Source organism: Pelophylax lessonae (assembly GCF_965119305.1).
Source record: "Pelophylax lessonae genome assembly, chromosome: 4".
Lineage (NCBI taxonomy): Eukaryota > Metazoa > Chordata > Amphibia > Anura > Ranidae > Pelophylax > Pelophylax lessonae.
This window is the reverse complement of record NC_138771.1, coordinates 271917949-271931704: the sequence shown is the minus strand read 5'-3', so window position 1 is coordinate 271931704 and position 13756 is coordinate 271917949. Positions and strand designations below refer to the sequence as shown.

The 13756-nt window shown below is 39.5% G+C and overlaps 1 protein-coding gene across 7 annotated transcripts in view; it reads left to right on the top strand.

Moving 5' to 3' along the window:
* The window catches only part of SRGAP1 (SLIT-ROBO Rho GTPase activating protein 1), a 297632-nt gene that overhangs the window by 178959 nt on the left and 104917 nt on the right, over positions 1-13756 (top strand). For all 7 annotated transcript variants that reach the window (XM_082254987.1, XM_082254986.1, XM_082254988.1 and 4 more), the window contains exons 7-10: positions 2815-3036; positions 5587-5688; positions 12743-12940; positions 13036-13126. In XM_082254987.1, the coding sequence (XP_082111113.1) occupies positions 2815-3036; positions 5587-5688; positions 12743-12940; positions 13036-13126 (613 nt within the window). The remainder of the gene's footprint in view (positions 1-2814; positions 3037-5586; positions 5689-12742; positions 12941-13035; positions 13127-13756) is intronic.

The window sequence follows — 13756 nt, the reverse complement described above, 5'->3', positions numbered from 1 at the left end:
TTGTAGACCAATATCTTTTAGGTTTGATCTGCTGTCTAGACCATAGCTCCTAGCTATAAGGGAACCAAAAGAAGTTTGGAGATAGACATATTTAATGTAAGGTTTTTAAAAGCTTCCTTGGGATGTTTGCCCAGTTAAAAAAAAAAAACAATAAATCAATTGGAGTATGTGTTTTGTTTTATATTACTTTTAAGCAGTGTCTTGGTGGATTTGAGAGAGCATGTAATCTGCACAGGATCTAAGAGTTTGTTGCTTTATTTGCCTAAATGGATTATAAGAAGCAGGGGTCCAAAGCATAATTGTCTCTTCTTACGTCAACCGGCTTTATTAAGTATGCAACATTTCACTTTCAACTGCATACCTTTTTTATCCTTCTCTTAAGCTGGATACACACTATACAACTTTTTTTCCTTTAGATTTACCTTCAACTGTGTAGTGCAAAGGCCTGCTTAATTGCATACAATGAAAAGTGTTTAGGTCTAACCTCATGTTATATGGTTTTGGTAAGTCTAAAGGAAAAAATCTAAAGAAAGTTGTAGCGTGTATCCAGCTTTAGGGTGTTTGAGCTTCTAGGGTTTTTAAAAACAAATGTGATATTTAACAGGGCTGTGGAGTCGGAACGACTCCTCAGTTTTTTGTACTTCCGACCACGACCCCGAATCCTCTGTATTAATATGTATTAATCTTTCAACACTGACTTGGGTGGGTGGCATTGCAGTAACTATTCTGGCCACATCACTAACGATCTCTGGATAAACAAGGATGGCTTCTTCAACAGTAAGTTTTGATGAGCGATCATACTTTTCAGCTTCTTTTAGTGCTTTATAAAACTCCTGTTGGAATTTTTTTATTTGGACATTTACTGGTTCTGTAACGCTTATGCGACTTCGCTTTCCTTTAGCAACTTCCATTTTGTCTAAGAAGGAATCAAAGTCGAATTCTTCGTTTGAAGAAGATGATCCTGAGTTACCACTATTGCTTAAAAGAACTTCATCCTGTGGAGGTATTTCAGGTCGTAATCCCTTCATGCGAACTGCTACATCATAGAGGGCCTTTTTCCCAGTAGCAGTCTGTTCACTGTTCAACAAAAGTCGGCTCATTTGGTCGACATAAATAGCCGCTAACAAGATTTCATTTTCCAGCCAAAGACTCTCTTTTTTCATCATTGAAGATGCAATGCCTTTAGCTATTATTTTGTTCAGGCGATATAACAGGCTCTTCCATTCCAAGAGGAATTTACCCGGGGTTAGATCGTCACATTGCAACCTCTTGGTGACAGTGAAGGAGTGAGAAAGAAGGTTCTCCAGCTCTTTTGTTTGTGTCCACTGGCTTTCAGTTAATGCAAGATTTTCATTGTCCATTTCTTCTATGAAGTCTTTAAGTTCAAGCAAACGCTTCACCATTAAATAAGTGCTTCCCCAGCGAGTTGTTTGATCCAAAATGGCTCCTTTTCCTGCACGTCTTTTCAAAATTGCATCTGTTTTGGGGCCCTGGCTGCAACAGTTACTTGCCGTAATTTGCCAATTAGTGTAGCTGCATGGCGATCTTTTAATCCATCTCTTATGGCAAGTTGCAGTGTATGAACAGCACATCGCATATGATGAATAGTAGCAAGCTTCAATGCTGCTTCAACAAAGTTGTCTAAAAAAAAATGTCAGCATTCTCTTCAGTTTCTAAACTTTCTCCAATACTTGCAGAGCTGTCTTCCTCTAACTCTAATATCTGTTTGTTACCTTCTTCATCTGCGTTCATCTTCTCAATTGTGCTCAACATGTTAGAAGCGTTATCTGTCACAACACATAAAATCTGTTCCTTTGTAATTTCAAAATCTTCTAGAACACCCTCCACTAACTTCTGAAGGTAATCACTGGTGTGATGTGCCTGAGTGTCCTTTAATCCGAGGGTCCGTGTTATTGTTTTGTTATTTTCATTATTTTCATCCACAAATCTAACATTAATAGCAAAATAATTGACTCTGTGACGTGTGCATGCATCCATTGTAAGGAAGACAAAAAGTCCTTCAGAACTTTCTGTAGTTCTTCCTTTTACATTTGGCCTCCTCAATTATAAGTTTCCTTATACTAAGTCATTAGTTATAGCTTTTTGTGAATTGGGACATCTAAACTTCCTTTTTTTTTAATTCCAATCTAAATTTAGTAGGAGTCGGTGCATTGTTTGCCGACTCCGACTCCAGGTACCCAAAATTTCCTCCGACTCCTCGACTCCGACTCCACAGCCAGATATTTAACTATAACAATTAGCACCTTTTATGAGTTAATTAAAATGTTTTTGTATTAGTAGTCTGCAAAGAAGGACCACAGACCAAGTGCAATATTCTCTCTGCATACATTGTATAGTTAGTTATAGAGCAGTTTGCACCAATGCAGATAAAGGCTGCTGGGCTCACACAGTGCAGCAGTCTTTCTATGTAGAATACTGCAGGAAAGACACTTCTCAGCTAGGGATAATTCATTAAAAAAAATAAAAAGGAAGAGTCCGAGATCTCAAATTTATGTTTTTTTGTTTTATTAACATTGAGGCTGAGACTTCAATTGGGCTTTAAAGTACCTTGTCCTTTCAATAAAGAGAGAAGCTTCTTATCCTAGACATAGTAGGGCACAGGTAGTGTTCAGTATGCTTCAGCATCCGAAACCATGCAGATTATTTTTCATGTGCACATCTTCAGTTAAAAAAAAAAGTAGTACATTTTATTAATTGATTTGTCAATATTTTTAGTATTTTTATCTTCTTAACTTATTAATGATGTAGGATTGTTCACTTACTAATTAATGTGTTTATTAAATTTGTTTACAGTGCTGTGACCTGGGATACCATGCAAGTTTAAACAGAGCTCTGAGAACCTATCTCTCTGCTGAATATAACCTTGAGACTTCGCGACATGAGGGTTTAGACATAATAGAGAATGCAGTCGATAACCTGGAACCCAGAAATGATAAGCAAAGGTTTATGGAAATGTATCCCACAGCTTTCTGTCCACCAATGAAATTTGAGTTTCAGGCTCACCTTGGCGATGAGGTTAGAATTGTTGAAATTCAAACATAATGTACATTGTAAATAGCATGCAGATTACTTATTTCTGTAAAGATGCTTGGTGTATTTCATACCTGGTTTATGGCAAACCAACATTAACTGCATCAAAAATCTTATTTTGATATACTGATCTGACCGTTTTAGTCTTCGACAGATACGAAATCTATTTAAGTATATAAATGTAAAATTCTTATATTTAAAAGGGGTAGACCACTCTAAACTGACTGTGCATATTCTGACAGTAGTTAGAATACCCACCTGCTTTTTGTATCCTCTGGAAAAGGTGATGGTATGACCTCCAGCACTACTTTTTCAGATTTGTTTACCTGTATCCATTAGTTTATTGTATACTACTTTATTGTTTTAGAACAAATGATACTCATTAGGGGGGAAAAACTGTGATCTCCAGCTAAAACAAATAAAATCTGTAGGTTATTTAAATTGCTCTTCCTGATCTGCGATGATCTTTACACATTACATACACTATATAACACATACAGTAAACATCACATATATCATAAAGCAGGGAGGGAAGGAATGCCTGCATATGAGATGTTTACTGTATGTGTTATATAGGGGAGGACCTCTTCTCTCACGGGTTGCACTAGTTAATAGGATGTGCTCAATTTTTTGTATGTCTTTGTAGGGGATGATTACCCCATAGTAATAATTTTACTGGATTTATAATAAAAACCTATGTTTTTATATACATAATGTGGTGAATAATTCTGAATGAAGGTCTTAACACCTAGCAAAGACACAAACTGAACCTAATCTATCTAATCCTGTAAAGAAAAACAAATCGCTATACTTGCCTATTCTGAAGCGGATCCGGTCCAGTCTCAGCTGTGCAGAGAAAGAAAGCCAACAATGACAGTGAAATTCCTATGAAGTGAATGTCCCTTAGTTACTATGGGGCTTGCATTGTCTGCTGCCTCCCCTGCACACTCCCACACACTGAAGCCACCACTGACAGCTCAGCCTGGGACTGGGCCTGAGGGGCTGCAGAATAGGTAGGTCTATTGATCTCTTTATTACAGGACTAAAAAGATTAGGTTTAGTATGTGGCTGCGAGGAGGTTTAGCTTTAGATAGGTTTTAGCTGAACTTCTATTTTAACTTCAGACTTTTTGATCCAACAGCCTTTGCAGCTAACTAAACATATGATCATAAATGGGTGCTCTTTTGTGGGTGGCATTTGAGTGGAATCACAAACAGCATTATTGTCCTTAAACTGCTCAGACTCCTCGTATCTAAACCCAAATCAAGGTTTATTATATTGCAGATTAGCAATCCTTCGATGTGGTGGTTGCATTTGTTTTCAGGTTTAGGCTGGGTTCACACTATTTGTGGAGCGGCTCGCAGCAGAGGGGGCGGCATGTGCCCTGTTCACCATTTCAGAGGCAAATCTGGTCTGAATTTTTGCCTGAATTTGGACCTGAAACTGAGCCAAAGACGCATAGGACCCTTCTGTAGTCCTGTGGCTCCGTGGCTGCCCCGGATATGTGTGAACCGGCTCCACTGAGAGCACAGTCTCTGTCATGTGAATTGGATGTGGGTAAACTGTGATAGTTTTTCACCCATTTGTATAATATCTTCACCACATTCCTAATCACTAGATGGAGGATTTTAAGCTTGGGAGCTTGTTTCTTGCTTTTCTTGGCAGTTTTAACCGTTAAAAACCTGCATCCAATTTGCATAAGTGTGAACCCAGCCTTGGGGCTAAGGACATTTTAAACAGGTATAGAAAATAACTGTTGATCTTGCCAGAAAAGCAGCATAATTTTTTTTTCTTCTCTGTAATATACAGTAAAGACGTTTGATCCTGTCGCATAAGTTGGTGCTATTTTCTGTGCTGTATCACCATGCATATGATTGCAATTTGGGTTAGAAGCTCAACGCATGATCTGGTTCACCCACTGACATTATCTGATGAGGGCTCAGTATACTTTGTTTTGTTTTTTGTTTTTTTTAATAAATTCAACAGTTGAAGGTGAACCACATTTTTCATCATTACATAGAACTTGCACTTTTGGTGTGTTTGCGCTAACTTTAGCTTTAAAATGTCCAAATCCTACCGATTTTAAATAAACATTCAAAGCCATACATTTTGTTCAAGTTTCAAACATTCGTTTCAGCATTTCTCTAAAACAAATTGGTTTATTCTGGTAAAATGTAGAAATATAAGCATCTGTGTTGGTTACCATTTTAAAGAAAACATGTTGTAAGTATTTTGGTCTTGCATGTAAAATTACAGTGACCAAAATATGTTTGAGAAGCATTAAACCGTCATTTTGAATTGTGAAATATCTGTGTACAGCTGTGTTAAAACTGCCAAGAAAAGCAAGAAACAAACTCCCAAGCTTAAAATCCTCCATCTGGTGATTCAGAATGTGGTGAAGATATTATACAAATGGGTAAAATAAACAATCAGTCAGTCATCTGCACAGTTTCTTTTATTATCTAGCTTTAGTAAATTCACAAGAAGTGGGATCAAACGGAAATGTGTATTTATGTATTTTCTGTTTTACCAAAGGTTTGCCAGGTCAGTGCTCAGCAGCCATTACAGGGAGAACTGTTTCTCCGGTACCAGCAACTTCAGTCTCGACTGGCAACACTGAAAATTGAAAATGAGGAGGTAATGTGTGTCCGTATGAATGGAATGACATCGCTGTAATTCATGCACACACCCATAAAGGCTGAAAGTGGCCATTTAGAGGGGTTGCACTGTTCCTTTACCACTTCTCAGACTTGTAAGACGATTCTTACAACCTGCCATGTAAATTTTCTAAATATTGCCCAAAGGCTGGTCTCATAAAGTGCATCATGCGTTAGTTTATCTCTGCTTTATCCACTCAGAATATAGCCAATAAAAAGGAATATTCCCAGTGTAGGGAGAAGCATGGGGCTCAGGTTGGACATTGGTTTCAGGAGAACCCAAGCAGTTTGCAGTCCCAGAGAATTAATGTGGCAGTTTGGCCTCTCCCGAAGAATAACTGTAATGATAATGCACTGTGAGAACCTTTCATCTTTGGTCAGGTGCTGTAGAAAAGCCAATAATGGGGTCCTTGTTATGCGCCAACACCCTCCATATAAAAGGGGAGGAAAGGGGTACGAGGCAGTCATAGCGTCATTGTATTGGGAGCTGCTGTGGGGAAAGCTGTCAATCTGTATATGAAGAGATTTGGGTCTACTAGGACACTGTACTGTAATTCTGATTGCTAGCAGTTTGGGAAATCAACCCATTTGCTGTCTTTTTCTTTCTTTTTCTTTCTTTCTTTCTTTCTCTTTCTTTCTCTTTCTTTCTCTTTCTTTCTTTTTCTTTCTTTCTTTTCTTTTCTTTCTTTCTTCTATTTTATTTTGTTGTTGATTTGAGGTTCATTGTAAATTTCTGCATGGTGTTGCACACTGTTAAAAGAAAGAAAAAAGAACAGGCTGTTTTTATTCAAAAAGTGGGCTTTTACTTCCGGACCGCCCACCATGTATTTACGTGTCTATTTTGACGTTAAATACCGGAGTTATGGCAGCAGGTAGCTGCCATAACCCAGGTATTTTTCTACACGGCTGGCGGTGTCCTCTTTCACATAAAATTGGCTCCAGCGGCGGATTCGCTGCGTGGTCACGTTTATGGGACGGGAGAGGTGCCCACCCCCCTGTTGCGCTTCCCAGTCATTTCCCCACGCTTTACGGAGCCGGGGAAAACGATCCGATCCTCTGTGGTACTGGACAGGAAATTCAGTAAGGTCAAGATGGCCCCCACTCGACTCTGTCCTTGGTGGACCAGAGTGATGTCAGACGTTGCTTCCGCCCAACGCTCTTAAGGGGCCTATTTTTTTTTTTTTTTTTAAATTGCTTTTCAGTGTAGATGTGAGATCTGAGGTCTTTTTGACCCCAGATCTCACATTAAAGAGGACCTGTCCTGCTTATTTCTATTACAAGGAAAGTTTACTTCCTTGTAATAGGAATAAAAGGGACAGTGTATAAATAAAAATTTAAATAAAAAAAAAATGTAAAGCGCCCCGTACCTCTGAGTACGCACGTAGAAGCGAACGCATACTCAAGTCGCGCCTACATATGTAAACTGTGTTCAAACCAAGCATGTGAGGTATCGCTGTGATTGTTAGTGCGAGAGCAATAATTCTAGCACTGGACCTCCTGTGTAACTTTAAACTAGTAACCTGTAGAAATTCTTAAAGCATCGCCTATGGAGATTTTTAGATGCCAATGTTTTTCGCCATTCCACAAGCGTGGCCGATTTTGAAGCATGACATGTTTGGTATCAATTTACTTGGCGTAACATCTTTCACATTATATAAAAAAATTGGGCTAACTTTACTGTTTTTTCTTATTTTTAATTAAAGTGTATTTTTTCCAAAAATAAATTGCGCAAATACAGTGTGACAAAGTATAGCAACGATCTCCATTTTATTCTCTAGGGTCTCTGCTAAAAAAATATATAGTGTTTGGGGGTTTTAAGTAAATTTCTAGCAAAAAATACTGATTTTAACTTGTAAACAGCAAATGTCAGAAAAAGTCTTGGTCCAGTGGGTTAAGTGGGTATTTTTTTGGGGGTCTTCATTTTTATTCTTTGATATATTAGGTTTATAGGGCTTTTTTTCTTCTTTTTTTTTTTTTTTTTTTTGTTTTAGCTACTTTTTAAATGCAAGGCCTTTGTTTCTTTGTTTCAGGGGTGATGTTTTCCTTTTGTCTTGGGATTCCTTGATTTTTGATTTAGGTTGATAGGGCATTTATTCAATTTTAGGTTCTCAAAAGTGCAGCATTCACTTGTTTCTGACCATCTGTTCTTGGAGCTGCTATTTGTTTGTGGCTTAGTGCATTATTTGAAAGAAAAAATAGCTATGTGGAAAAAGTGTGCATCTGAAACACCTCCCATTTTATTACTCACATTCAATGTACCCCCTACCCCCATAAATGAAAAAAAGGTATTTACCAGTTAGGCCTGTTGTCCCTAAATGCTATCTTGCTGCCAGAACATTTTACACTGCTTTTACCCTCTGTGGAGACATGCCTTCTGTGCATTGTGGCTTTAATTCATTAGGGGTTTCTGCTTCTTTCAGTTTATTCATCAGCACATTGCAGCATTTAGGTAATCATGTATGTCTCCTGGCAGTGAAGACTGTGAATCCAACAGGTATGTGGTGTGGATGTGTTCCTTGTACCCATTCCTTGTTTGCAGACAAGCTGAATGAACAAATAGATGTTTATAGGTGTCTGCGTAGGGGATGGGTAAATGGGTCATATTGACAAAGTCGTTGGCTGTCCCTTGATATATTAAGGGACCAAATTTTTTGTTTTTTTTTCAAAAAACAGTTATCCTTTATGTTTTGGGGTTCGGTTGGTGGGGGGTTACATATCAGGTGGGGGGTTACATATCAGGGTAGTTTAAGAATTAAGGCAAGGGTCAGAGTATGTGTAGAGACTTTGTTGAAAACATCACCCCAAGAACCATTAAAGCCAGGTTCTCTGCAACAAAAGCCAATTTAGAAGAAAAAAAACAAAATCCCTTTTAATGCAAAAGGAGTAAATTGGGAAAATAAAGAAAACCACAAAGCAGTAAAGTTCACAATGATTAACCACTTGCCTACAGTGTACTTTCACCCCCTTCCTGCCCAGGCCAATTTTCAGCTTTCAGCGCTCTCACACTTTGAATGACAATTGCGTGGTCAGGCTACACTGTACCCATATGAAATTTTTATCTTTCTTTTCACACAAATCTAGCTTTCTTTTGGTGGTATTTAATCACCGCTGGGGTTTTTTTTTTTTATTTCTTACCAAAAAAAAAGAAAAAGACAGAATTTTGAAACAAAAAAAAGTTTTTCTTATTTTCTGTGAGTAAATTTTGAAAATAATTTTTCTCCTTCACTGATGTGCGCTGATGAGGCTGTACTGATGGGCACTGATGAGGTGGCACTTATAGGCACTGATGAGGTACTAATATGCGGCGACACTGATAGGTGGCACTGACGAGTAGCACTGATGGGCACTGACGGGTGGCACTGATGGACACTGATGGGGAGCACCATCAGTGCCCACAATCAGTGCCATAGTGCTGCCAGTCAGAGCCCATCAGTGCCAAGATGAGCAGGCACTGATGGACACTGACTGGCAGCACTATGGGCACTGATTGTGGGCACTGATGGTGGGCAGTAATTGGCTCTTTATTTAGTGTAATCAGGGCACTGATGATCAGTGTCCTGATTACTTGTACTTGTCTCCCCTATGAGGAGGAGCCGCTGATCGGCTCTCCTCGCCTCACACACTGACAGTGTGAGGCGAGGAGAGCCGAATAACGGCACTTCCTCATTTACATGTGACCGGCTGTGAATGGACACAGCGGATCACATGGGTAAAGAGTCATGTCATTGACTCTTTACCGAGATCGGGGTCACGCCGTGTCCTAGCAACACGGCACGGCCACGATCCCCACTCCGCGCGTCCGGGGGGCGAGCGAGAGAGGCTGTTCTGGTGCGCCGTCATATGACCGCGTCCCAGAATAATAGCTCCGCCGTCATTTGACGGCGGGTAGCAAGTGGCTAAGGATCTATATAACCATATTGGTAATTGTATCATGCTGGAAATATTTTTAGTAAGTTATTCTGGCTGTACATGTTCTAAATTGTATCAGTTTTTTAATACTTTTACTGGTGAAAGATCTAAACATGTATGCCCTGTAAAAGCAGAAATATGGGAGGTGCATATTCTTTTTAGGTACTTTGACACGTTTGTTTCAGGTCATTGATGGACACTGACTGGCAGCACTATGGGCACTGATTGTGGGCACTGATGGTGGGCAGTAATTGGCTCTTTATTTAGTGTAATCAGGGCACTGATGATCAGTGTCCTGATTACTTGTACTTGTCTCCCCTATGAGGAGGAGCCGCTGATCGGCTCTCCTCGCCTCACACACTGACAGTGTGAGGCGAGGAGAGCCGAATAACGGCACTTCCTCATTTACATGTGACCGGCTGTGAATGGACACAGCGGATCACATGGGTCCCAGAATAATAGCTCCGCCGTCATTTGACGGCGGGTAGCAAGTGGCTAAGGATCTATATAACCATATTGGTAATTGTATCATGCTGGAAATATTTTTAGTAAGTTATTCTGGCTGTACATGTTCTAAATTGTATCAGTTTTTTAATACTTTTACTGGTGAAAGATCTAAACATGTATGCCCTGTAAAAGCAGAAATATGGGAGGTGCATATTCTTTTTAGGTACTTTGACACGTTTGTTTCAGGTCATTGATGCGCTAAGTAGTGAAGCTTTCACCTTAAGAACAGGTTACCTTTAGCAGCTCCCTTAATTCTGCCCTGACCTATTCACTTTAAAATTGTTGTCTTATCTCATTAAATTTCTGTTACTGGCCAGTCCTGAATCTTATTGAGTATATAGTTGTATGATACATGCTTGACAGCACGTTTCCTCTGACATGCAATGTCATTAGTGAATTGCTGCGACAATGAAGCAGTGTGATGCTGATTTCAATAGACATAAGCACAGAACGCCAGCCATCTGTGCTTCCTTTTACTTAAAATAGCTTACATTGGTTAAATTGCACAAAACATTGTGATTATGCTCACATTGATAAAGCATACCTCAGTTAAAACGGTTTTCATTGTGAAACTAGGTTTGTGTCAGTACTATTGGCTAGGTACAGAAACGTGGAATAACCAGGAGGTTTTAAAAATGGAATTATTTATTGATGTCTGGTAAACAAGGTCAAATTTATATAATAAAACCTTACAAAAGCATTCGGTTATTACAGAAAAGTAAAGTCCAATGTTATGAAAAAGGGTGGTTGGCAGAGACGGGCGATGTTAAGTTTGTAAGACAGAATAGGCTGCACATGGTTGAAAATAAATTACAAGATACAGTAGCTGCTAGCACATGTATGCTGGAATAACAACATAAAAGACCATTAAAATACAATAGTTGCAGCTCTTGAAACGTAAAAATCCGAATATCAGTCAAAATTGCATGATCATAGTCCGTCGTCATGAAAACGCTGAATAGTGGTGATTAATAAGACAAAAAGGGAACGAGTATCCAGAAAGAAGCCTTCACCGTCTCCCGTTCACACTGCCTCATACCACTCAATGTGGACCCCTACTAAGGAAGATCAACCAAGCCTGTTGATAGTGGTCGTGGGATGGTGTCACTGGATTGTGTCCCCGACTTCTCCTTAATAGGATATTCCTCCACTGCCCACGGTATCTTTGTCAATCGTTTTATAAATCTTATAATACTCATTTTTTTTATATTTCTTAAGGTGGATGCCGTTCTCAGATTTATGATACTGATGGACCAAGTTCATCCAGTATATGAATTTTGTATGGATAGGTCATAAAATCCTTAATATGATGGACTGCACCCAAAGCTCCCACCAGATGTTGCTGTAATAAGTGACTTTGCTGGAGGTGCGTCTGGCGTTCCAAAGACATTCAGTGGTGGAAAGTATACAGGTTAGGCTTAACATCTGTGGCTTTTGCAGGTCCTGAGAAGTAGCGGTTTGCACCAGATTTTGCACTCTCCAATTTTAGTAAATCAACCCCATTATATACAAAGCAAGCCACTACTACTCAGGACCTGCAAAAGACATATATGTTAAGACTTACCTGTACATTTTTTACCTCTAAATGTCATTGGAAATCCAGACACACTTACAGCAACGTCTGTGGGGAGCTTTGCACCATTAGGCCAGGTGCAGTCAACTGTATTAAGGATTTTATGACCTATCAATACAAAATTCATATACTGGGTGAACTCAATTCATCAGTTCGTAAATCTGAGATCTGCATCCACCTTAAGAAAAAAAAAAAAAATAGTTGGAACCCCTTAGGATTATAGAACGATTGACAAGGATACTGTGGGCAGTGGAGGAATATCCTTTTAAGGAGAAGCCGGGGACACAATCCAGTGACACCATCCCAGGATCACTAAAACAGGCTTATTTGACCTTCCTTAGTGGGGGTCCACATTGAGGGGTGATGCTGATGGCTTCTTTCTGGATAATTCTTCCCTTTTTGTCTTATTAGTCACCACTATTCAGCGTTCTCATATGGACTGATTACGATTATGCAAATTGGACTGATAATCAGATTTTTTTTTGGGGGCGTGGCCGAACCGGGCATGTGAGGGGACTTGACTCACGGAGCTCCCGCACTTGATCCTGCAATTTCATCCTTTTCCCCGGCCGGATTGCACTTTACCACAGAACGTTCACCATCCGGGGGTCCCCGTGATTACCCTGGTGCCTCTTGCTCCCCGCTGCGTGCCCGATAATCAGATTTTTTTAGTTTCAAGCGCTGCACCTACGTTTTTTTATGTTACGTTTATAAAACACTGTCTCCAGCCTTACCTATATAGTACACTGGATTGTCATTAGCACACTACATTCAATTTTTATTAAGGGACTGTCTGCACTCCATGCATGGGCATTGTTAATAAAACATTGGTTTTAGTTGGGATTGTTCACCTTATTGCACTGCAGTGTGTTGACCTGCATTGGGCATTCAAGTTAGTGGGATGCTCAAGAGTGCCACACCAACACACATCAGTGCACGCATTCTGGTGTAAAAGCCGTGTCTGGTTCATTCCATATTAACGTTTTTAGTGTAACAGTATTCTAATAATACTTTCAGATAATTTACAGCAGGAACTATTTTGTAGATAAAGAAAACCACAGAAGCCACTCTTCAGACCATACAAGACATGGTGACAATAGAGGACTATGATGTGTCAGAATGCTTTCAGCACAGCCGCTCTACAGAGTCTGTAAAGTCCACAGTGTCTGAGACATACTTAAGTAAGCCCAGCATTGCCAAAAGGAGAGCCAACCAGCAAGAGACTGAACAGTTTTACTTCATGGTAAGAACTTTGACACTTGAAAGTGTGCTGCAAATAAAAAAACACATGAAACTTCAGGTTCATTTATTAATCTCATACAATGTTTTTCTATGCAGAAATTCAGAGAGCTTCTGGAAGGGAGTAACCTCATCACAAAGCTACAGGCTAAACATGATCTGCTTCAGAGGACACTTGGAGAAGGGAAAGGTGAGTTCTTTACCAATATATCATGTGACCAAAAAGGAAAGTATAGTCTTTCTGTTTACTTTTCTTGCCATTATTTAGATAGTTCAGGAATAAAAGTTCAATTTTTACCAAGAAATATACAGTGTTAAGAATTCATATTTACATTTCCAGCCAGTAGACGGAGCTCTTAGGGCTTAAAATGGTTTGTTCATGAAATCTGAACAAAGCACATATATTTGTAGTGTTTACTTGTCAATCTCGAAAGCTCTAAGTGTTGTTTCTCTCTGGTGATTCGTTCCTCTGTTATCTGCATAAATCACATCTGAGAAGTTTTTTGTGAAGAGAGGAGAGCTCAGAAAATAGCTTTGCTATTCAGAAAACAGTTCTCTATCCTTCCTTCATTATTGTGCAGTGTGTGGAGGGGGGGGGGGGTGTCCCTTTCCTCCAATCCGCTATCACACACTGTAACTGCAGCTCTCCAGCCCCTCTCTGCTCCTTACTTTTGAAGGGATGTAGGGAGGAGAAGACTGCAGATAAACAAGTAACACTTATGTAGGGGGATGTGTTTCATCTGTGTATCACCTGATGCCATTCACTTCGCTGTGTATATGAGGGAGTTTCAACCAATTTAATATTTAAAGCAAATCTGTC